Source organism: Mesoplodon densirostris, chromosome 2 (assembly GCF_025265405.1).
Source record: "Mesoplodon densirostris isolate mMesDen1 chromosome 2, mMesDen1 primary haplotype, whole genome shotgun sequence".
NCBI lineage: Eukaryota > Metazoa > Chordata > Mammalia > Artiodactyla > Ziphiidae > Mesoplodon > Mesoplodon densirostris.
In genome coordinates this window covers 143,355,887-143,380,620 of record NC_082662.1, presented here as the reverse complement: position 1 = coordinate 143,380,620, position 24,734 = coordinate 143,355,887, and the positions used below count along the sequence as shown (strand labels likewise).

The window sequence follows — 24,734 nt, the reverse complement described above, 5'->3', positions numbered from 1 at the left end:
CTGCAGTAGGCGCCAAGGGCTGCCGACGAGGACCTGCCCGGCCGGCCGCGCCATGCCTGCCGCGCCCAGCAGCCCGGCCCGCCGGGAGGGATGCGCTGTGCCGTCCAGCTCCCCTCCGCCCGGCCCTTGCCCTGAAGCAGAAAGTTTGGGGGCTGGGGGCTATCTCCTCCCGCTCCAATGACTGCCCAAGGACTCCTGCTGCCCAGCCTCGATTGTGACCTGTCTCCGCTCCCCAGGTCGTAATGAACTATTCCAAGCTGTAACCAAGGCTCCCCCTCCTCTCCCCTCTCTCACCCTCCTTTAAAAAGGTTTATTTTTTTAATTCAAGAAATTGTGATCCGCCGACTCCCCTCCTCGTTAATAATTTAGACCCCGAGCCTCGTTTCTGAGTGTAAGAGGGGGTGCGGTCTCCCCCAAGAAGGCGCGCTGGAAGGACAGATTCCCCTTGCCGACCCACATACACCATGAAGAGGTGCAAATCGGACGAGCTGCAGCAACAACAGGGTGAGGAGGATGGAGCTGGGCTGGAAGATGCAGCTTGCCACCTGCCGGGCGCGGACCTCCGGCCTGGGGAGGCCACGGGTGCTAACTCTGCTGGCGGGCCAACTTCGGATGCGGGCGCTGCCGCGGCGCCCAACCCGGGTCCCCGAAGCAAGCCTCCCGATTTAAAGGTGAGCGCAGACCCTCCCCTTACGAGTCCAGCCGGCGACTTAGCTTTCCCCGCCCCACTCAGAAGTGCTTTAACAGGATAAAAGTGATGGGGAAGCCAGACAAAGGTCAGAGAGAATGAGCAGGTGTTGGGCCAGACCCTGTGCTGGACGTCAGGTACCATTTGTGTCTCTGTCTTTCAGCTTATTTCGGGCCTCTGTGTCTGTTCCTCATTATTCAGCAGACGTTCTAGTGACTTACGCATCCGAGATGGTGTGTGAAGTGCTATTCGCAGACAAAGGGCTGGAGAAATCCAGGATGCTAACTAAAAAGTTGACATCACTTTCCCTCCTGTAAACGGGCAGGGGAAGAAAATTACAGCGTGGGAGCCCAAGCAGAAGACCGTTAGTTTCCTTTGCTGAATTAGTTTCCTCCTTTTGGGACCTTCCTGGAGTGAAGCTCAGTTTGTCCGTCTGTGAAAGGGGAGTGTGGGTTTCTTGCCGTTAGGTGGAGCCAGAGGTTAAGCTAGTGCTTGGAGATCCCTGCCCGCTTGCTAAACCAACCCCAGGGTGGAGAACTGACAGGTGGCTGCTTAGTGCTTAGGCTGGTTTGGGGCCTCGGTTCAAGCTGCACACACGCAGAGCCGGCATTTAGAACCAGGATCCGAAAGAGGCGATTGCATGCAGCTGGGAGTCCTTTATTTTCCAGCCTGAGGCTGCCGAGACAATTATTGAGCTGTACTGGACGTCTCTATATTAATTAAAACAGCAGCTGTGATAAATAATGCACCTTTGCTGGAGCTGCCACAGGGACTGCAGGCTCAGGCTTCTCAAGCCAGCTCACCACAGGGCTGAGAGAGATGTCAGCCCAAGGAAGGAACTTAGATGCATCGGAGATTGATGCCCGGGGGACATTTTCTCCAGAGGGGGTGCAAGGTCTTAGCTAGGGGAGCAAAAGGACTCTGTTATGTTAAATAAAGCCTGGATCCTATGGCAGCAGCCACTAAGGAGCTCACCAGAATAAACCAATGACATTCCTCGTTTGGCCTGAACGGCACAGTCAGGAAGTTAGAGCGCAGGTGAGTGTGCTCTTACCTGTGTGTTACCTGTCTGTGTTTCTTGGGGAGGGGTGAGAAGGTGACTGCTACCTCCATGTGTGTACTTTAAAAATTTGTGGTAGTTATTCAAATGTGACCTCTGGTTTCGCTGCTGTCCTTTTCAGAGTTTTGGGACTAGCCTTATGTCTAAGATGAGCTCCACTGGGTAGGCTGTGCACAGGAAGTCCTTGGTACCTGGCACACCTGCTACTTCTGAGCCCACCCTGTGTGGTCAGGAGGTGTGGTTCCTATTTTAACTGAGATGGTGAAGGAAAAGAGCTGCTCTTATGCTGATGTGGGGAGGGGGCCAGCTTTCTGCTGCAGACTTCACCTTCATTCTGGGCCGATCCAGATGGGTTTGGCTAGCAAACCCTGATTCCTTGACCAGGTGGGATTCTCACGCTGAGTCCATGAGCAGCAGCCTTGGAAACTCCCCGACTCTTCGGCTCAGGCAGCAGTGGAAACGGCCAGCTCCCTTCATTCCCCCAGCTGCCTTCGTGAGGGAAGGTGGACTGGTTGTGGCGTGGGGCTGCAGTGTCTTTGTAGATAAAGCTGCTTAAAGAAGCTCGTTCATCTCCACCCTCTTATACTCCCTCTCTTTCTCTCTCTTTTTATTTTTATTTTTTTGTGACACTCTCATTCTGGTTGGGGCAGACAAAGCAACAACTCTACATTCGATATTAAATGCTGACTTTCCCTGAACCAAAATTGAGATCAGGTGTGAGAAAAGATGTTGTCCTTCCAAGTTATCCTCCACCCCCACCAGAAAGTGTGTCACCGAGGTGACCACCGCCATGTGGACCCAGGCTGGCAGCCCAGAGAAAACCTAGCTGCTGCCTGCTCAGTGGGAGCACAGGGAGACAATCAGGGCCTTTTCCTGTTTATCTCTGTCTGCTTTATCACATGTTTACAGTGTAGGGACTTCAGAACCAGGCATGAACTTGGGGGCTATCGCAATTTGATTTGCTCTGTGATCTCAGGCACATCACTCAACTTTTGTGAGCCTTTTTCTGGGGGAAAGGGACCAGGAATAGTGAAGTGTGTTCAAACTGGTTTACCAGCGCTGGCACAGTTTTCCAATGATGGAAAAATTCCATCTTTGGCTCTAGCACTGGGTTGAAGCTAACTTGTTTTAGATTTGATGGTGGTACCAGAACGGGGTAAGTTTGATTTTTAACACCCCCCTGTCTCATACCTGTGTTTGCCCTGGAGCAACCACCAGTTCTGACTTGCTTTTGTTTTCATTTTAAACTTTGGAGATAGGAACTTTTGGTCCCTTAAGTCCCACTTCTGCTTTCTTGTGACAGCTCCAGGCATTGTGATGGATTACGTGCAATGGAGGAAATCATCTTGAGAAAGGGGGAAAAAAAAAAAGGCTTTGTGTGAAGCACCTTCGTGGAAGTTGTGCAGAGGGAGAGGAGAGAATTTTGGTCTGAATGTGCCCTAGCTAGTGGCAGCCAGAGCTTTCAGAGACTCCCGTGGTCTCCCTCCATGGTCCTTCAGTGTAGTAGAGAACTGCACTGTAAATTTCTCCTATGGTGGCCCGGGATCCGTGATTATGGGGTGGGGAGGATCAGTGAAAAGAAGGAAAAATAATTAAGCAGCAGTCTTAAAGGAGCACTCATAAAACTGTAACTGAAAAATAGCCTGAAAATGGACCTTGCCCCACAGGCAGCTTATGCAGGTACTTTGGGGGCCTTCTCAGCAACTCCACACATTTGATGTGACCTTCAGGGGCTATCTCAGCAGACGCTCCTGCAACAGGAGCCCAACAATTCAGAGTCACATCCCCTGCCCCCTGTGGCTTGGATTCCTGTGAACCACTTGAGTTCATGTCTTGATTCATTTGTGATCATTATCCAGTCCTTTGCTGCTGCCAGGTTCCTTGCTAGTTGCGAGGAGATGCTAGATTGCTGGTCACAGACAGTGTCGGCTGACCAAAAGTACACCAAGATTTTCCGGCAAGTAAATGCAGTGCCTGCGAGAGTGGGAGTGGGAGGGGCTCAGGGGAAAACTGCAGAAAGGGACACGGAGCACACGTTCCTGTTAAAAATACAGCATGTGGTAGATGTTGCTGAGGCCTGGGATGAGTGGCTAAGCACGAGAGTCAGCTGGCTCTGTCCTGATGCCTCTTAGAAGCCCGAGGGCAGGGGAGGAAATTGCAGACCTCTCCGCCTCTCCCCAGTCTTTCCTGAAAGGAAGGCTATGGGTTTGCTGGCTGGAGGCCTTCCCCTAGACTTCCCCTGAGGTTCTCTTTCCCCTCACAAAAGCCCCTGCAAACAATTTCTCCAGAGATTTCTGAACCATACTAATATTTTTTCCTGGAAGAAGAAGGGGGTGCTCTGAATTGCACCATTCCAGTCCTGGTTCGAAGTGCTTTTTTTTTTTTTTTTTTAAATTTTATGTATTTATTTATTTATTTTTGGCTGCACTGGGTCTTCGTTGCTGCGCGCGGGCTTTCTCTAGTTGCGGTGAGCAGGGGCTACTCTTCGTTGCGGTGCGCGGGCTTCTCATTGCGGTGGCTCCTCTTGTTGCGGAGCACGGGCTCTAGTCACGCGGGCTTCAGTAGTTGTGGCACACAGGCTCAGTAGTTGTGGCACACAGGCTCAGTAGTTGTGGCTCTGGGGCTCTAGAATGCAGGCTCAGTAGTTGTGGCGCACGGGCTTAGTTGCTCCGCGGCATGTGGGATCTTCCTGGACCAGGGCTTGAACCTGTGTTACCTGCACTGGCAGGCGGATTCTTAACCACTGCGCCACCAGGGAAGCCCCTCGAAGTGCTTTTGACTCAGGACTCATTTGGGTTCTTTCATCCACACCATTCAGTGGTCTTTCTGTGTGCTCAGAGTGAAGAGCGATTAGAAACCAAAGAGCTGAGGGAAAGTTGCAGCTGAATCCTATATGATTCTCCTTGCTGGCTCGCAGCCTGTGCTGATCACAGGTGCGTCACCTGCACCCGATGCCCCTTGTTCGTTCAGCGGTCCAGTAGAGAGCCTGCCGGCAAAGCGTTCATGGGTTAACAGATACTGATGCCTTCAGCGGGGAAGGCATTTTTTTTTTTTTTTTTTTTTTTTTTTTGCGGTACGCGGGCCTCTCACCGCTGTGGCCTCTCCCGTTGTGGAGCACAGGCTCTGGACGCGCAGGCTTAGCGGCCATGGCTCACGGGCCCAGCCTCCGTGGCATGTGGGATCTTCCCGGACCAGGGCACGAACCCGTGTCCCCTGCATCGGCAGGCGGACTCTCAACCACTGCGCCACCAGGGAAGCCCTCCCCCTACTATTGGGGGCACAAAGATAATAGATGTTATAGCTCCTGCCCTCCATTTGCTCATGGAGGATTCCATCCAGAAGCAGGTGAAAAGTTGGATAACAGTTTGACAGAGCCGTGTCACCTGGGAGAACATGATTAATTGCGAGATGAGTGGTGCGGATGACGAGCTTTCTGGAGTTCAGAGCAGGGTGGTAAGGTCACTTTAGACTGGCATGGTCAGACAGGACTGTATGGGGCAGGAGGCAGTGAACGGGGTGTAGGATAAGAGGCAGAGAAAAGGCACACCGTGAAGATAACTTTAATCAGAATCTTTTGGGACTTCCCTGGCGGTCCAGTGGTTATGACTTCACCTTCCAGTGAGGGGGGTGTGGGTTCAATCCCTGGTCGGGGAGCTAAGATCCCACATGCCTCGTGGCCAAAAAAACCAAAACATAAAACGGAAGCAACACTGTAACAAATTCAATAAAGACTTTAAAAATGGTCCACATCATGGCCATCATCAAAAAATCTAGAAACAATAAATGCTGGAGAGGGTGTGGAAAAAAGGGAACACTCTTGCACTGCTGGTGGGAATGTGAATTGGTACAGCCACTATGGAGAACGGTATGGAGGTTCCTTAAAAAACTACAAATAGAACTACCATATGACCCAGCAATCCCACTCCTGGGCATATACCCTGAGAAAACCATAATTCAAAAAGAGACATGTACCAAAATGTTCATAGCAGCCCTATTTACAATAGCCCGGAGATGGAAACAACCTAAGTGTCCATCATCGGATGAATGGATAAAGAAGATGTGGCACATATATACAATGGAATATTACTCAGCCATAAAAAGAAATGAAATTGAGCTATTTGTAATGAGGTGGATGGACCTAGAGTCTGTCATACAGAGTGAAGTAAGTCAGAAAGAGAAAGACAAATACTGTATGCTGACACATATATATGGAATTTAAGAAAAAAATGTCATCAAGAACATAGGGGTAAGACAGGAATAAAGACACAGACCTACTAGAGCATGGACTTGAGGATATGGGGAGGGGGAAGGGTAAGCTGTGACAAAGTGAAAGAGCGGCATGGACATATATACACTACCAAACGTAAGGTAGATAGCTAGTGGGAAGCAGCCGCATAGCACAGGGAGATCAGCTCGGTTCTTTGTGACCGCCTGGAGGGGTGGGATAGGGAGGGTGGGAGGGAGACGCAAAAGGGAGGGGATATGGGAACATATGTATATGTATAACTGATTAAATTTGTAAAATAAAAAAATATATATATATAAAAAAAAATAATAATTGAATGAAGGAAAATGATGACAGCAAATAAATCATGAACTATCAAAAAAAAAAAAAAAAAAAAAAAAAAAAAAAAAAATGGTCCACATCAAAAAAAAATCATTAAAAAGAAAAAAGAATCTTTTATGCTGATAAATGTTGAGCCGATTCTGCCTTAAGATCCGCTGCATGAGGTCACCTTGCCTGACTTGTATTGGCTCAGGCAGAATTCTCTGAGCAATAAAGGAACGAGGAATTAAAATAAAATTGAGAATGGGGAAATCACTTGCCCCTGAGTGGAGATCTGTTTGTTTAATGTCAGCTGGGATGCTGGGGAAGAAAACAAATGCTTCCAAAAATCTTTCATCACTGTGTTTCTAAGAGAAACAGTTGCATCCGCTCACTGTTCATCATTGTGGCTGTCAGTGCCAAACCTGGGGTGGCAGTTCCTCTCCCGCTCCAACCCGAGGCTCCCCACCCAAGGCCTCTTAAGGGCAGTTGAAGACTTCTGCAATCCACTTTGTATCTCGAGAGTAGGACTCTGTGGGGTTTTTTACAGCGATTAGCTCTCTAATGCTGGCCCTGTTTCCATAGAGACCCTATAAATAGAGGAACGTTGGCGACCTAGGCTTGCTAAGGCTCACGGTAACCCAATCCCCCCCTAACCCTCCCAGCCGGACCTGTGGTGGGGCAGAGGGAGTTTCAAACCCAGGCAGGCGGAGGGGATGTGCAGTCAGCTATGCAGTCAGCTGCCAGGTGGGATAATTAACTCTAGGTTAGTGTCACTTTTAAAGGTCCTTTCAGCTCTAATGGGAGTTGTTAAGAACACAGGGACTTGGAGGAATTAGAAGCTGCTTTTGGCTATTTTTAACCAGATGGTGCCCAAGTCATTGCACCCCGAAGCATTTTACTTTTGACCTCATGCAGCTGTGTTTGCAGCTTTTGGAGCAGACTTCCCCTTTGGGGGGACCCACACCCAGGGAGGAAAGGGGATGAAGCCTAACCGTTCAGAGACCACAGCCTTCTCAGGAAGGAGCTTTCGGAAACCATCTAGTCTACGCTTTCTTCCTGAGACGATGATGGCACTCCAAGGAGACGGCACCCTTTCTGCCCTTAAGGATAGTTCAGGGAAAGACAGCAAACTTCTCTCCTTTACCTCCCCAGGTACAGGCACCTGGCCCCAGGATGCTCTCCATTCTGCCTTGCTTCTGGCCTCTGGGCAGTTCTGGGACAGACCTTGCTTGTTCTCATGGATCAGGAGAGCTGTTTGTGTCGCATCTCTAGCTCTGAAACATCTCAGCTCCCTTTTCCTAATAAATACATGGCTTCGTTTGGCCACCAAAATGGTTTCTGGCAGCTGGGGAAAAGCAATAGTCAGTGTGGAGAAGCAAGTGACATTTAGTAGCTGGAACCTGTTAGTCAGAGCAGGTGGTGCTTTCTGCCGCGTTGGTGGCTGAGTTCCCTCAAGCTAGTCACCATGGTTTTCCTCATTTCCAAAACTTGTGGCTGGTTATGTGTATGTGCTGGTTTCTTTCTTTCTTTTTTTTTTTTTTGAACACTTACTTACCGTGTTATGTCAAAAACTCCTTAACTCTCTCCTCCCTGACACCCACACGCAGAAACAGCCCAGCCCATGTGTTACCCTGCTTTCTTGCCTTGCACCTTCTAAGTGAGGAAAAACCCCTGCATTTGGAGCCATCTCTCTCCCCCCATTATTCTTTGTCTTCTTTTTTGTTCTTTTCCCTCATCTCTACCATAGACTTTGGCAGACTCCTCAGCGCTGCTGGGGCAAAGGTCCTGGGGTCACCCTGGCTTTCCTTTACCTGCAGAACAGATGGGAAGGTGGGAAAGGAAGACCCACACTGGTTACAGGTCTTGCCCCAGTCCTACAATGTGGCACGGGAAGATTCACCGCTGCAGTTCAGGGGGCGGAACCCCCCCCCCTTGGCCCAGGCATTTTTGTTTTGTTTTGATCCTGCTTCTGATACTGTTCTGGGACACATGTAAATACTGTATCTGCTTTAGTCTCGGAATCAGTGTGTGAGCCAGTGAAGGTAACTTAGACTAGAAGTTGGAGGTTCTTCTGTGTGACTGGGATGAGCCCCTTAACTGTGCTGTGCTTCAGTTTCTTCATCTGCAAAATGGAGACACTGATGCTCTGTGACATCCTGCCTCCTGGGGTTAGGCTAGCGTCAGGTTAGAGTGACAACATACATTGGAAAGCACTTTGAAAAATGCTGTTGTATGGTATTAAAAGTAATTTGACCAAGGACTTTAGGATTCAGTGCAGTATAGCAGACAGTGGTGGCTGCTGTCCCCAGCGCCTGCCCCCTTCTCCTGGGACTCAGGGAGAGGAAATGCCTTGGGACTCTGGTGCCGTCTTTTGAAGGGAACCCTGTATCTGAGTGGATGTGGAAGAGGGGCCTCAGTGTTGGAGAAACTAGGCTAGGAATGGTGGGGAGAGGAGAAAGAGGCTTGGAATAGAATGCTAGAAAGACAATTTGTAATATGTAATGTGACCATTTGGCAGAAGTTGCTGGGCAAATGCCAGAGCCAGCTGGTCCCATCTACGATGCCTGGAGGATGGTCTGCTATCAGCTTGGGCCCGACGAGGAGGAGGGTGTCCTGGCCTGTCCCTGGTCCAGAGGCTGCAGGATCTGGCCATTTCCAAGTCTGGCGGAGTGCACTCCTCAGTCCGGCCTACCTTGGACGTGGTGGCTTTACCCTGAGCAGACTCTGCCTCAGGCTGGCCCTGAGGAGATGGTAGCTCCCATCGGGAGACCTGGCACTGTGAAACCTAGCATCTGCGGGGCTGCCCCAGGATTAAACTCTTGAGAAGGAGTAATGGTCACCTTAATTTCCTCACCTAAAAATGGAAATGTTGCTGCTGTTGCCTTTATTAGTTTCTGGGAAAAGCAAGTGAGAGAATGCAGGAGAAAGAGCATATTGAAAACTGTAAACCGTTAGTTCACGGTGAGCTGTGATGATATAACTTATCTGGCCTGTAAAATGGGTTGTAGAAGGCCCCCACCTACTTTGAGGATTGTGGGGCTACTCAAACGAGGTGAAAAATGACAATCCTGCACTTTGACGTAATCCACAGTAGTGTGCATTGTTATTGACATCAGATGTAAGTGCAGCTTACATCTTAACAGTAGTGTCTGCACAAAGCACGCTGAGGTGTAAAGTTAACAGTGAGAGTGGGGTCAGCTAATTCAGAAGATCTGAAGTTGGTTTTCTCCTTGGTGTCTGCATGGTTCAAGTTTTCTGCTCTGTAGGTTTGTTTCTAGAAAAAAAAGGAAAGCCAGTACTTGTAATTCTTTGCAAGGTTTCATAGCTGACCGAGGCTGCCTCCTGAGGTGATGAGTTGTTCCTTACAGATGAAGACATTGAACCCCATGTGGCTGGGTTCTGAGTTTCCCTCTCAGGAGTTACAGAGTGGGCGTTCTCACCTGGTCCTCAAAGTCCCACCCCTCCTCCTGTTGGCTCTGAGGCTTTCTGCCGAGGGTTCGGCTCCACCACATGAGCCGACCCCCTGACAGAAGCAGCTGTCTGGAGTTATCCCACAGGTTGCCTCGCCCTGGCCGGGTGGTTGGGCTGCCTCTCGCTGAGCAGTGCTGCCTGGGGAGCAGGTGGAACTCCTCAGCGGCAGAGCTAAGAGGGAAGGCTGGAGCCAGTGCAGCACTGGGCTCCAGAGCCCCTTTGGTTTGTTCCAGTCTGAGTGGAAAGACACTAAGACTGTATTCTGATTGTATTCTAAAGAAGTGGTCACGTTACTGACCGCACTACAAGGTATGCCCATTGAGGTAGTTTATTTACTTTTCTGACATTTACCAGTTTATTATACAGGATACAGATGAACAGCCAGATGAAGAGGCACATACGGTGAGGTTTGGAAGGTCTTGAGTACAGGAGTTTCTGCGGCCCTGGGACTGGGATGTGTCACCCTCCTGGCATGGAAGTATTCACCAACTCGGAAGCTTCAGAAAATTTATTTTATTGCTATGTCAGGAATGAATTGGCTATAAATAAGAGGAAATTATTCTAGAATTGTATAGATAAAGATAGACTTGTTTATTTCATGAACCAAGAATCCCAGGGTAGACATTCACAGCTGGGTTGGTGATTCCATAGGGCCTTCAAGTTCCCAGGCCTGTTGTTGGGGGCTTTACCATCTGTGTGTAGGTCTTCATCATCGTGCCAGTTACTGGCAGTTGCAGGACGGCTGCTGCATCTCCAGGCATTACCTCCACATTCCAGATGGGAAGAAGTAAAAAGGGCTAGTACCTTTATTAGGTAAGCAAAAGTTTCCCCAGAAACGCTCACCTTGCTTTTCATTGGCCCAAACTATGTCACGTGTCTACTCCTAGCTGCAAGGGGGTCTGATGAAGCAAGAATTTTTAGCATGGCACAATAAGGCCATGCAATTTGGTAAGAAAGAAAGGAGAATAGTTATTGGTAGGTCATTAGCAATATCTGCTACAATTGTATAACCTGATTGTATGACCCTGATTTTCCCAGGAAGTGTTGTGATGAGGTGTCTTTGGAAATGGATGCTTGGTGGGCCAAAAGAGCATCTGGAGGAAGGACCTAATTGGAAGGAGAAAGGGACTAGGGGATGGAGGGAGGATCAGTCCAGAGGGATAAACCTCATGAGCCAAGTGCTGCCCGCATGTGCCGCTGAGCCCCAGACTATAGCCACAAGGATATTATGACCAGTAATCCTGAACCATGTGTGGATTTGGAATGTCCTGTGGGAAGCCATACAGGTACATTTCTTTGTGAATGAGAGGAATTGGTCTGGGTTGCCACCTTTCTGCAAGGTGACCTTTAAGGCATGACAGGACATTCATGGGGGATCTTCCAGATTCAGATGGCTGTAGGAGCTACACTCATATCCCAGGAATGGACCCCTCACCTCTGCCCGCAACCGACTAGGCATTCGAGAGCTTTCCACTCACCAGATTCTTCATCTTTCCTCCTTAAGAAAATCCAGCAGCTCTCAGAGGGCTCCATGTTTGGCCACGGCTTCAAGCACCTGTTCCACGGCCGCCGCCGGTCACGGGAGAGGGAGCACCAGACGTCTCAGGATTCCCAGCAGCAACATCAGCAGGGCATGTCCGACCATGACTCCCCGGACGAGAAGGAGCGCTCCCCGGAGATGCACCGCGTCTCCTACGCCATGTCCCTGCACGACCTGCCCGCCAGACCCACTGCCTTCAACCGCGTGCTGCAGCAGATCCGCTCCCGGCCCTCCATCAAGCGGGGTGCTAGCCTGCACAGCAGCAGTGGGAGTGGCGGCAGCGGGGGCAGTAGCCGGCGCACCAAGAGCAGCTCCCTGGAGCCTCAGCGTGGCAGCCCCCACCTGCTGCGCAAGGCCCCCCAGGACAGCAGCCTGGCCGCCATCCTGCACCAGCACCAGTGCCGCCCCCGGTCTTCTTCCACCACTGACACGTCCCTGCTGCTGGCTGATGGTGGCAACCTCTTGGCCGAGGAGGCCGAGGGTCTCAGCGACAAGGTGAGGCGGGGCAAGAGGAGGGCCTTCCGGGTCGGGGCTACTCAGAGGCAGGAGCCACCTGCGCAGGGGCCTCTGGCCTTGAGGACCTGAGCTGGGGCCTGGCCTGGTGGGTGTGGACACGCTGCCGCCTGCAGAGCTGTGTGTCTGATTGAAGGAGCCAGAGATAGGACAAGCCAAAAGCAAGAGATGATCCCCAAAAGGCTGATTTTTGTTTGTTTGGGGATTTGTTTTTGAAAATTATCTTTTGCTCAGGCTGATAGTAATTTTGGTTTGTTTTCCTTAAACATGCTCTCAAGAGGCAATACGTGCAGTGGTTGAGAGCACAGACTAGCACCAACCCTGGTTCTGTCACTTACAGCCTGAGTCACTTAATTTGTTTGTACTTCAGTTTTCCCAGTTGAAGATGGGGATAATAATAGTAGAATTGCTCTAGGATTAAATGGGTTCATATATGTCAAATACTTGGAATGGAGCCTGGCACAGTATGGTTTTTAATATTGTTACCAACCAAAGAAGATAGAGGAGGAATCCATGAAGGGCCGTTTGGTAAGGAGAAAATCTAGTTTGGTACTTTCTGAATCTCTGTATTCATTCTTTTATTCATATAGTAAGTATTGATATTTCTTGCATACTTGTTATGTGCTATAAGAATGAATAAGCCGGAGGTACAGTCCTCCCTGAATAGAGGGGAGACAGACTGGTGAATGGACAAGATAGGGTGATGAGGCTGTGTTGAGGATATGGGAGCTTGTTGGAAAAGACCTTCTAGAGGAAGCCATTGAGCTGACTCTTGAAGAAGGAGTATAATTTAGCCAGTGAATTGGGAGGAAGGGTGGGGGGAGGAACGGTATAGTGTGTACAAAGGCAAGCGAGCTGATGCCAGGGACTACCCGGGGTTCCTTGGCGTTGGAGCGTCCAGCACTTTTGGGGGCTGACAGGTAGGTAGAGGTTAGATCACAAAAAGCCTTGCCATGTTGAGTCTGGGGTAGTGTGAAGTTATCAAAGGGTGTTAGGCAGGAAAATGGCAGGAGGAGGTCCCTTTGGGTCTTAGTGTGGACAGTATAGATTAAGAAGCGGGACAGGAGTGGAGTCAAAGAAACCGTCATTGGAGCTATTGCCGGAGTCTAGGCTTCAGCAGTGAGGATGGAAAGGCAGAGATATAAATTCAGAAGACCTTTGGCAGTTCTCCTCAATAGTATAGGCGAGAAGGTGGACATGGAAGATGAAGGAAGAGGAGTAGAGAAGGACTTTAGTTTTCTGGCTTAGCAACTTTAGGAATGGGGCATTCTTTAGTTGAGGAAACACAGAAGGAGCATGTTTTGGCAGCCAAGTGATGCATTCACTTTTGGACATGTTGAGTTGCAGGTGCCTTTGGGAGCTGTCCATCTAAAGAGCACCAACTGGCAGTTGGGTTCTTGGGGGAGAGGTCTGGGCTGGGGCGAGCACTCTGGGAGCCGGTACTGAGCTCGAAATCCTGGGTGCGGATGAGACGGTCGAAGGGCATGTGTCGAGGGGGGCTGAGACCAAGGACAGAGACGACGTATAAGGGGCAGAGCAGCCAGGTCTGCAGGAGTGAACCTGGAGAGAAATGATGCCGAAGTATAAGGAGAAAGGAGTTTAAAGAGGGAGGAAGTAAGTATTCAACAGAGTGAAATGCAGCAGGAGTGACAAGTCAGATCTGGATTTGGAAATGTACATAGATAGTATCAAGCAGTGGGGGTCATAGATAACCGTGGCAAGTAACCAGTTTTAGTAGATTGAGGAGATGGTGGAAGTGGAGGGTCAGCTCTTCCGGGGAGGAGAAAGGAGGCCAATATTGGTTGAGGCAGTCTGGTTTTTGTTAGAAGATGCAGGGAGGGCTACAGATCACTAGTAGCCCAGGAAAAGGGCTTTTGACTTTTTTCTCTAGTGAGATGAGAAGTCATTAGGTTTTGTACAGGTGAGTGACACCCTTGAAGAAGCCCGCTCGGGCTGCTCTGTGGAGACTAGGCTATGAGCCACAGCGTGAGCAGGGAGTCTGGCTAGGAAGCTGTCGGAAGCCTCCAGGGGTGAGGTGGCGGTGGCTTGCTGCAGAGTGAGAGTGGGGGAAGTGGCTGGATTCTGGATTTGCTTCAGAGATCAAGCTGCAAAGGCTCCTGATGAATGTGGGGCACAGCAGAAGGGGAGCAGGCAGCGATAGCTAACAGGTTTTTGGCCTGGCGGCTGGAAAGAAGAAATTGCCATTAACTGAGTTGGGGAAGACAGCACATGGACCAGATATCTGGAGGGGCCGTGGGGCAGCAGTAAGAGCTAGCCTTTGGACACGTTGCGTTTGAGATGGTTGTTAAACATCCACATGGAGAGGCCAAATAAGCAGTCAGATGTTGGAGTCTGGAGTCTTGGGAAGAAACCCAGGCTGGAGGCAGACACTTGGGGGTTGTCAGCATATAGAGAGTATTTAAAACGATGGCACTGGACCATCTGCAAGCTTAGTTTTAACTACAGGGAAGTCTGTGCCAAGAGTGAGATCTGGATGTGTCGGCTAAAAGGGAAACGTGGCCTTGTGGAGGGAAGGGAGACCCAGAGGGACCCACAGGGTGAACCAGTTGTTCAGCCCTTAATGAGCAAGTGTTTTTTTTTTTTTGGCCGCATAGCCTGGCTTGTGGGGTCTTAGTTCCCCGACCAGGGATTGAATCGGGGCCACGGCAGTGAAAGGTGCCGAGCCCTAACCACTGGACTGCAGGGAATTCTCAGTGAGCAAGTATTTTGTTTGCAGCAGCTGCCAAGCCCGCCTCTCACTGCTGAGTCAGCGGATACATTTTTAAAGTCCAATTAGTACAGTCCTGTCAAGCCAGGGTCTCTGGTCCTAGAGCTGTTTGGCGAGGAGGGAGAATGGGAACCTTGTAGTCCTGAGGCTGTGTGAGCGGGTGCGCGGTGGGCACTTTCGGAGGCTGGTGAGGGGTTGTTGATGTTTGCTGAATGGGAATGCAGGGGGGAGGGGGTGGGGAGCCCATCAGCTGGGGAGCTTCTCCGCAGGCTCCTTTTTGGTCTTTACACTGCCCCCACGGTATCCAGGAGGTGACAGTGACAGGGTTCTGTTCTTGTTGCTAGTGGAAGACAGGCCAGGAGACTCTTGGGTGAGCTCACTGGGGGAAGGGTCCCTGGGTTCAGGGTGGGAATGGGGAAAATGGTTATTCCTATGACTGTTTTATATCCTTATTTGGAAATTTCATCTTTCCAAAGCTTTGTCATACATATACTCCCCGGTTACTCCTAGTAACATCCCTGTGAAGTTGTCAGAGCAGGTACTGTTATCTCCATTTTACACATGAGCAGACTGAGGCCTACAGGAATCAGGAAGCTGCTTGCCTAAGGGCACCCAGCCAGTTCATGGCAGAGAGGAGACTAGACCCCCTTGTTTCTAGCATGTCCACAAGACCAGACTGAGATCTGAAGTCACTAAAACCACCAGGGACCATTTTATGCAATTTCCACCATGAGCGGGTTGCCTCAGCCCAAGGACGGTGGCTTTATCTCTTGGTTGCAATTTCCCCTTCAGTTATACATCCTTTCTGATCTGGCGCTGTCCCCCCAGGGATGGGCGTGGCCCTGGGGGATGCTGAGAAGAGGGGGTGCCTCCATGTCCTGAGGAAGGGGGTCTTCCAGCCATCAGTAAACCCTGCATGGTCAGCTGACTCCCCCAAACCCAGAGGCCGTTGGCTGGTGTGATAAGCTGGTGGTGGTTCCACCCTGGTCTCTGGGCATGAATAGAAGGGATTCTTCTCTCTCTAGTAAACATAGCCCCACATGCTCTCTGCAAGCTCCCTGGTGATTACTAACATCTATTTTTAATTCATAAGCCTCCCCCCACTACCCACACCCCTTGCCATTGTTTAGAACTTAGCAGCTGACTTTCAGACCAGAGCTGGCCCTCTCAGGGGTTGAATTACTGAAACACCCTGGAGGCAGCTAAAGTTCCTTAGCTGTCCTATGAGGCTCACTCTGGCCCCTCCCTAAGAAAGTAGGGGACCTGGAGCCCCACGGAGAGCAGGGGTGCAGCAGAGGCACAGAGAAGGGTTCACAGTCCCAGGAAGCAGCTCAGTCTTAGTGACGTTGTTCGCCTGTCATTTGTTCCCTCCAGGTCTACTTGGTTGTCTTCAAGGTTGTGTCTTAAATGATTCCCCTTTCAAAACAAAAACTGATTGTTATCTCAACCTCGCCATTCTGCTTTCTTCTATTTGTGTGACACTGAGCAAGATAACCACTCTCTGTCTTATGTCTCTAAAGTGGAAAAATTAAGTCATCATTATTGGTGCACTGGGGCATTGGCAGGTAAATAGAGAATGCAGGTGACATCTGGGTTCCCCATCTGTGTGTGGCCTTAACCTCTGGAAATCTGGGCCCTGGAGTCCTCAGCAGGAACCACTGGTTATATGTGCAGTGGCAGTGGCATTGGACGTCCTGGGTCCTCAGCAGATAAGTCTCACCCCACTTCCCGGTCTCTCTTTTACTGAGCAGCAGTTCCTAGAAGACGTAGTGTACGCTCAGGAAAATCTAGCAACTCTTCTGTCCTGCCTTGATAACCTGCTCCCAGACTTCCAGAGAGTGGATTAGCCCCTGCAGGGGTCAGAGGCTTGTTTTCCCTTTCTCCCACGTTTGGCTTGGCCATTGATTCGCTCTCGGCCTTGTTCAAAAGCTCTCTCCAGCTGTCTCCGCATTCAGAAGGCTTGCGCGAGGTGCTCCAGCTGGAGGGTCTTGGGAGAGGAAGAAGCAGGAGTGCCGAGTTCACAGCCAGCTCTACCAGCCTGGCCCCTGACCTTGCCCTGGTCATCCTTCCCCATCTGTGCAGTGTGGCTGGTCCCAAGAGGATGAGGAGCAGCATGGGTTGGGGTGGTGGGAGCCTGAAGCTCACAGAGGATGTCCAGAGCCTTAGGAGACCGGCACGGAGTGCTCCGTGGCAGGAGGACTTTACCGACAGGCCAGCCTGCTGCCCCCTGGCTTCGAGGGCAGGCAGGGCGGGAGAGAGGACCAGGTGCTGAGGGGTGAGGGGGAGAGCGTGGAGATGATGCCACGATGGTTGCTTCCCCGTGGCCTCATGGAGGTGTTATCTCCAGGCCCCAGACGGGGAGACCAGGGACGTTCCGCTCATCACGTAAACCAGAGCAGACTCTGGGCAGCCTGTCCTGTACACTCCCCTGACGGATTTCTCCAACAACAAGATTTTCTCCAACAACAAGATTTCTCCTCTGCCCTAATAAATAAGGGGCATAAATAAGCACCCCTGTTTACTCTGAGGAATGGCAGGTGAGGGGCTGCCCTTAGCCCTAGGCTCTTGCCAAGAAGACAGATCTTGGCAGGTGTCGAGGAACCCGGTTTTTTTATGTCTGGAAGCCTACCGGTTCAGAGGTGGGTGGGGCCCGCTCTGCTGAGAGAGGTTTCCAAACAGGTTCCCTCGGCAGCTGGGGGAAGCTGGACCGTCCGTCTGTGAGGCCTCCTGATGTGTCTGAGCTTGTCGCCCAGGTTCCGTGGGAGGCCGACAGGGCCCTGTCCGGCTGGCCCATTGGCCTGTCCACACAAACGCATCCACCTTTAGAGCTGTGTTACACTCTTTACGTTCAGTCGCTCGTGTACATGCGCCGGTCTGTGCCAGCCTGGACTCACACCCAGTGGCTGGGGAGGACAGCTGCCTTCTCCGTTCCCCTCTTCCACCCTCTCTCATCCCCTCTTCCCTTCTCTCTTCCTCTGTGTGGAAAGGCTCCTTAGGCAGAGGAGCAGCCAGCCCAGCGGCCTCAGGAGGGCCTCCCAACGCAGTGCCCACGCTGCCAGCCGCCCGCCAGTCCAACGCAGGGCAGCTCTGTGCTTCACCATGGACTGCCGCTCCCTGTCTCAGTGATTAAAGGCCCCTGTTGCCCAGTATATCTGAGGTACCTGGTGAGTTAAGTTCTTCCTTTAGTCCGATTTGAGTTCCTCATGTTCAGGTGAAGCCCCCTTGCTTTTTAGGGGTCCTGTCCAATCAGGAGAGGGGCCGAAGAAATGACTCTGCCCCTTACCTAAAACTCTGACACCAGAGATCATAAACAGCAGCAGCCTCTTGACTTTAGAGCAGGGTTTTGGACGCAGTTGCCCCAGCAGGCAGCTGGCCTCTGGAACTAGCCTTTATTCGTCTTTTCCCTACTGACATCCATGACTTTCTTTCTAGATAGAAAGTACCCAGTGCTCTCCAGATTAGCTCTGGCTTCTGGGAGTACAAAATTCCCCTAGGTACAGGGGGTGAAGTTAGATAACGTCCAAGGTACCTACCAAGACCTGATGTCATGCCTTCTCTACCCACCTGACTCTAAGCACAACCCCGGGGGTGGGGGGGTGAGACGCTGCCAACCCAGACAAGGGTGGGAGACACCAGTCAGGCCCCCAGCCTTCCCCCCCAGGAGCCTCAGCCCCCTCAGACACACCCCAGTGGAAGGTGTGCTCAAGGTTTGGGTGATAACAGAGCTGATAAAAGCGGCAAGAGGAGCTCTCTGTCATCGGTTCCAGATGACAAGGAGCCAGCGCTGGCGATGTGGGCATGGGTCCTGGCAGCTAGCACAGGGCTCCCCAGCCACCGGGCACATTCCTCTCTGGATTCACCACATCCCTGAGATGCGAAACATGACCCTGGTCTCTTCTGGTGCCAGATGAGGCAATGGAAACACAGTATCGCTTACCTGATCCCTGCTCTGCTGCTGCTTTCTTTTCACAGGCACAGTTTGGGCTTTCTCTATGCGCCACAGGGCAGAGGACTCTGAAACAGGAGCAGTGACGAGCGCACACACCCCACTGCATCCCTTCTAGGCTCCTAGGGAACCGAGGGCTCCCCTGAACTGCAGTGAGGGCTGGAGGCAGTGAGCAAAGTTCCTGGGAACAGAAGCCTTCTCTGACCTCCCTTCTCTCTCCAGTGGCAGACGCTGGGGTGTTGCAGGCAGCTTGTCTGACTATTCTTTGCCTCCAGCCCTCCCGCCGCCCCAGCTCCTGCACCCACATCCTCCGCATCTTGAGTCTGATGCCCCTGATTCTTTTGCCCCTTTGACCTTCCTCCAAGTCTGGATTTGGGGAGTGTGCTCACTTCAGGTACCCCACCACTGGGACCCCAGAGCTGGGCCAGTATCCATAGCTAGTGAATAATTCAGCATGATCCGCAGAAGCTAAATCAGATTCTAAGTGATACTGTGACCAGGAGGCCTCCTTTGGGTGGCCGGAAAGGCGAACCCTGCCCTGGAAAGAAAAGCGCTCTGTAATATTAACTTCATTATATAAGGTTTCCTTGCTGCCTGAGAAGGCAGCTTCAGACCCAAATATTATCTGGGTGCCATGCCTGTCTGCTGGCTCCTCAAGGGTTCAGGGCATTGTGGGCACCCCCAGGCCATGCCAACCATGGCCTTTGACATGTCCCTTTGAGCCCAATATTGGGCAGCATGCTGCAGTTTGCAGACTGCTTTGCTTTCACATACATTTCTCGTTGAATCACGTCAGCTCATGGTAAGCTCTGAGCCCTTGAGTCAGCAGGACGCCCCAAGAGTTCTATGTTTCAGTCCTCTGCTTTTAGAAGGGAGTCGTTCTAAATTATTCTTTGCAAATAGGGTGGGGTGGAGGGCGCTTTGCTTCCTAAAAACTGCCCAAAAAGGAGACACTGCTTCCTCTCTGGGTCACTTTCTCCCAGGCCTGTTCCCAGTGTCGCCTCCCCCAGGGAAATAGAGTGGCTATAGAAGGCATGGAAATCATCCCTCTTTCCTACCCAGCTGGCACCAGATTTGATTTTCCTAAAAGGGACCTAGGTGTGTGATCCTCTCCACTGCCCGGCATCTGGCTCATGACCCTGAACTCTGTAACAGGAGTGTCCATGGCATTAGACAGGCCGAGGACCCATGGACGAAAGAGATGGCCTCCTCCCTCCGTGGAAGCAGCTGCAAGGTGGTGTGGTGTGTGCACGCCCCGCATCGCTCTCTACTCTGGCCTTCCCTGTCTGTTTTTCCAGCTCATGTGGCCGAGCCTCTCCACATGCTCCTAAGAAAATGCGCCCACCTTAGTTGCTCTAGTTCACCCTGAAGAAGATAGCCCTTCCTCCTGTGTGTCCCCAGAGGGAAGCAGGGCTCCTTGGTGACATGAGTTTCTAAGAAAATGCACCAACTGGCTGGCTCTAAGAGTGAGTGTTAGGGGAGGGACCTCTGAGTACTGACCAGTTCCCAAACCCCCATTTCCAAGAGGTGAGCACTGGGGCAGCTGCCAGCCTTTCATGGAGGAATCCTAACGGGGAGATTTTCACAGCACATTTGGAGCCTGAAATTTTTTGAAGACATCACCTTGTATTTGAAGCTACTAAATTTAGCTGCTCTTCAGCATTAGTCTTTGCTCCTGAAGCCTATGACTTCTCAGGTTTCCCACCCTTCAGAATGTGGTGTGTGCTTCCCCCCCCCCCCAGGAGAAAGAAAACTGAGAAGGAAGATTTTTTTAAAGAATGTGTGTTGGGGGGGCGGGTGTGGGCACCTGAAGAGTAATAACAATGGCAAAGGAAGAGACAAGAAAAAACTTAATATTTAAGAGTATTAAAGAAAGAAGGGGCACTGCATGAAAACGAGGGGAAGAGGAAGAAAAGACTAAATTAAGGGGAACCCAGGGCAAGAGAGGGCTGAAACCTGCTGGGCATGCAGAGGAGAGCCTGGCGTACAGGACCTGGGCTTCCTTCAGGGTCCAGGCTTCCTTCCGGGGTCCCCTCCCAGGATGACGGGAGCCCGTCTGTCGCCCTGGACGCAGGCTAACTTGTGAGAACGGAAAGAGTGTGGCCGGAGACGCCTGCCTTGGCTCAGCTGCCTGAGCCTGCGAAGGGCCAGCGACTGCCCTGTCCCCTGCTCAGATGGAGCCTGTCTCTGCCAGGCCAAAGAGGAGGTGGCAGGGCAGCCAGGACTTGCCAGGAAGCACACGTGGTGGCAGTTACCCAGCAGCACTTCTCTCTGCACAAGGACAGGTGCTTGGTGGCTAATGTCTTTCCACAGCCTGTCGCTTCAGTGCAGCTGCAGCTCCTCCTGTGTCCGCCTGCCACTCTCAACTTTGCTCCGTATGTAGCTACTTTTTGGGTTTTTCTGTCCCAGGCGGAGTCTTCCAGGCACCTCCTAGAATAACTGTGGTGTGCGTGTGTGTGTGTGTGTGCGTGTGTGTGTGTGTGTGTGTGTACATACGCATGTGAAGGAGCCTTAGGACTAGTCATTTCTTTCTCTCTCTTTTTTAAAACATCTTTATTGGAGTATAATTGCTTTACAATGGTGTGTTAGTTTCTGCTTTATAACAAAGTGAATCAGCCATACATATACGTATGTCCCCATATCGCCTCCCTCTTGCATCTCCCTCCCACCCTCCCTATCCCACCCCTCTAGGTGGTCACAAAGCACCAAGCTGATCTCCCTGTGCTATGTGGCTGCTTCCCACTAGCTATCTACTTTACATTTGGTAGTGTATATGTATACATGCCACTCTCTCACCTCGTCCCAGCTTACCCTTCCCCCTCCCCCTGTCCTCAAGTCCATTCTCTACGTCTGCGTCTTTATTCCTGTCCTGCCCCTAGGTTCTTCAGAACCTTTTTTTTTTTTTTTTTTTAGATTCCATATATATGTGTTAGCATACGGTATTTGTCTTTCTCTTTCTGACTTACTTCACTCTGTATGACAGACTCTAGGTCCATCCACCTCACTACAAATAACTCAATTTTGTTTCTTTTTATGGCTGAGTAATATTCCATTGTATATATGTATCACATCTTCTTTATCCATTCATCTGTCGATGGACACTTAGGTTGCTTCCGTGTCCTGGCTATTGTAAATAGAGCTGCAATGAACATTGGGATGCATTTTTGAATTATGGTTTTCCCAGGGTATATGCCCAGTAGTGGGATTGCTGGCTCTTTAGTCATTTATTTCAATAAAACCTATGATGTGTCAGGCATTTTTACTCATCTTCCCATTTGATCCTCCCTTCCCTACAGCCCTGGGAGATAAGGATCATATGTACGATTTTGCAGCTGAGCTGCAGAGAATCTCCAGGGCTCAGCTCACCCACCCTTTCCTCCAGCTCCAGATGCCACCGGTCTCACCCCTGAGGCCTTTCTCTCCAGACTGCTGCTTTGTGGGTGCCGCCGCCTCCTCTTGCAGCTGTGAAGAGGCGTGTACAGGGCCTGTGGAGGCCGCATTGCTAGCGGGGTGAGGAGTCACAGCAGGCCTTCTGACCCGAGCCCTCTGCCGTGGGCCGAAAGGTGTAACCTGCCCCCAGGGAGCGAGGTGTCTTCCTGCAACACATTCCTCTCCTGCCAGGGCTTTCCAAGCACCCCCCCCCCTTCATGCACTCCTCCCAGTGCAGTGGTAGACACTGAGTCTCAGAGCCTGTGCTCACTCGACCAAGCTCCCATAGCAGGTATGGAGCTGTGATGCAGACCCTTTTCATCACCTTTTCCACCGCGTCATGGCGCCTTGGGCTCCTGCTTCCCACCCCCAGAGCAGGAAGCTCTGCATCCTTGGCAGATTTGGGAACGTTTCAGACATGTTAAGACAAGAACATACTCTAGAGGAAAAGGGATCTCTCTTCCTGCTGGTTTGCCTGGCAGACATCCTCCTGGTTCCTGTTTGTCCCTTTTCTCTTAGCAGACTAATGGTTCACCCTGAGCTCCACCCCGCTTTTTCCTGCTCTTCAGTTATTGTGCTGATGGCTGAGTTGTCCCTGGAGGGGAGCTGAACCCTCCCATTAGGGAGATGCCAGATACCACCTCATGGTCATCTTGGTGGTGCAGTGAGGCCTCGAAGGAACCTCTTTATGGTGCTTCTGAGCCTTCATGATCCTGGGCAGCTGGGGAGTGAGACCTTGTGAGGTGTCACGAGAGCCCCAGGGCTCGGCTTACTCAGCCCCCTCCTTGCCTCTGGGCTCCTGCTGCTACTGCCTTCTCCTTTTTCTCCCCCCCCCCGCCCCGTTTTGCTTGTAAGAAAAGGTTACAAATGTTAGCTTGGCGGAGCCTAGAAGGGGGTGGGGGGCAGAGGAGGGATGTCTTGAGTGTGAGAAGACCAGGCTGCCTCCGTGGCTACCTAGGACAGACTGCAGTAGATGGACTGCCTTCCATCTCAGCTCAGTGGGATAGATCAGGCAGTCATCTACAGACGTCAGTACTAGGGAGGGTCAGTCTTATGCTAGACACAGTGAAGGGCTCGGATATAGTTAAGATCTGATCCCTGCCTTCCTGGGATCATTAAGACTTAAGACTTGTTTATGCAAGAGGAACAGTGCACATGCCCAAAGCATAAAGAAAAAATCAAGTACCATAGGCGGGAGGTCGTTTACAGACGTGGGAAGCTGCCACAAGAGTCCCTGACCCCACATGTCCCTGACTGCTTATGCTTGAGCCGGCCCCGGAACTTGGGACCTCAGTGTTGTGCCCTTGCTAGGCCCCTGTCCTCACAAACCCCAAGTCATTGCCACCACAAATGTTTGTAAGGTTTCCACAAGCCTAGGGTGTGGGGACTTCTGCTCTTGGTGTTCTGGCTGAGGGCCCTGGCATTGGGCCCTAGAGATAGCACTGGGCCCTTATCTCCGTGCACCTTCTTGAATTTGGGCTGCCCCGTCAGCGTGATCCATGCCGATCCTTAATATTTAAGCCCTGAGTCTCTCACCAGGCTCAAGTGGGTGCAGAATCTGCGTCGTCTTTGGTGATTCTGCTGTGGGAAGCTGCCCTTAGAGAGACCCAGCAGACCCCTGAACTCTGCTGGCCACCCTAGCACCCTCCTCACAGCTTGCTCTCCGCAACTGTGGGTCTCTGGCCCCCTCTGCTGGCCGCTCACGGGATTTCTTGCTGGGACTGTCAAGATGAAATCCAAGGAGGAAGAGACGGCTGTGAGTTTGCCATCCATGTTTTATCTTGGGTGTTTTTGCTGGGGGGGTGGCGGGGGCGGGCTGGAGGGGGTGTGTGACGAATGGGAAGCAGAAGCTAGCGGGGAGGTAGCTGGCAGCGGTGTCCAGAGCAGAAAGTCGATTTCTAGGATCTCAGAGAAGAGGAAATACCCTGGTGAGGCTGGCTGCTGTCTGCTTCCTCCAGGCAGTTGTTAGAGTAGGGAGGAAGCCTTGGGAGTGATGGTGCCTTCAGCCTGTGGGCAGGGCAGCAGGGAAAGAGGCAGAAGACTGCAGGCTGAGCTGGCTGTGTTAGCATCTGCCAAGGAGTCCCCTCCAGGCTCCAGCCTTTTTGGCTTTGAAGAGCTCGCCTCCATCCTGGAAGCCTGGCTAGGAGGTCCACTTCTGTTCTGAGGCTGAAGAAGGGAGTTGATGGGACTGTGCCTGTTTGTGAGAGGGGCTTCTGACGGTGAGAGGCATTTGTGTGCGAGGCATTTGTGTGCATGCATGACGGGAGGGGAGGGGAAGGGAGGGGAGGGGCGGAGCATCCATCTGGTTGGGTGAAAGATGCAGGTGCATGTGTTGCCACGTGCTTCCCCGACCTGCCTCCCAGGCAGGAGTTGCTGTCTGTCACACCTGGATGTCCTCATGAACACTGGATTCATAGTGGCAACAGCTGGACTTGGGGATGGGCAGGGTGGAGGAGGGCACCCGCTTGGTGATCCTCCCTTTCTTCTCCCAGATGGGAAGGAGCAGCCATGAGCCCCAGGGAGGGGGAAATCTCCCAGCGCAATCCGTCCCTAATCCCCAGGCTGGGCCTCAGACTGGAGATGGCGGCTGCAGAGCCTGGGAGCTCCGGCACACCTGCTCGCAGACCCCGGCTTCCCTTGGCAAGCCCAGTGCTGCCCAGGGACTATGATCCCGGGGGCCTGGCACAGCCTGCAGAAAGCTGGGGCCTCAGGGCCCCTGGTACCCCATCACCAGCACGGCTTTGGGAAACGGTACCTACACAGGTGAGGCCCTGGTAGGGATGGGGGTGGGGTTGGGGGATGGAAGAAAG

General features: G+C 51.8%; 1 protein-coding gene across 1 annotated transcript in view; it reads left to right on the top strand.

Annotated features, from left to right (window-relative positions):
• The window catches only part of TMCC2 (transmembrane and coiled-coil domain family 2), a 34,766-nt gene continuing 10,032 nt past the window's right edge, over window positions 1-24,734 (top strand). Inside the window, exons 1-2 of the mRNA XM_060088441.1 lie at window positions 1-671; window positions 11,273-11,803. Coding sequence (XP_059944424.1) covers window positions 465-671; window positions 11,273-11,803 — 738 coding nt within the window. The 5' untranslated portion in view covers window positions 1-464. The remainder of the gene's footprint in view (window positions 672-11,272; window positions 11,804-24,734) is intronic.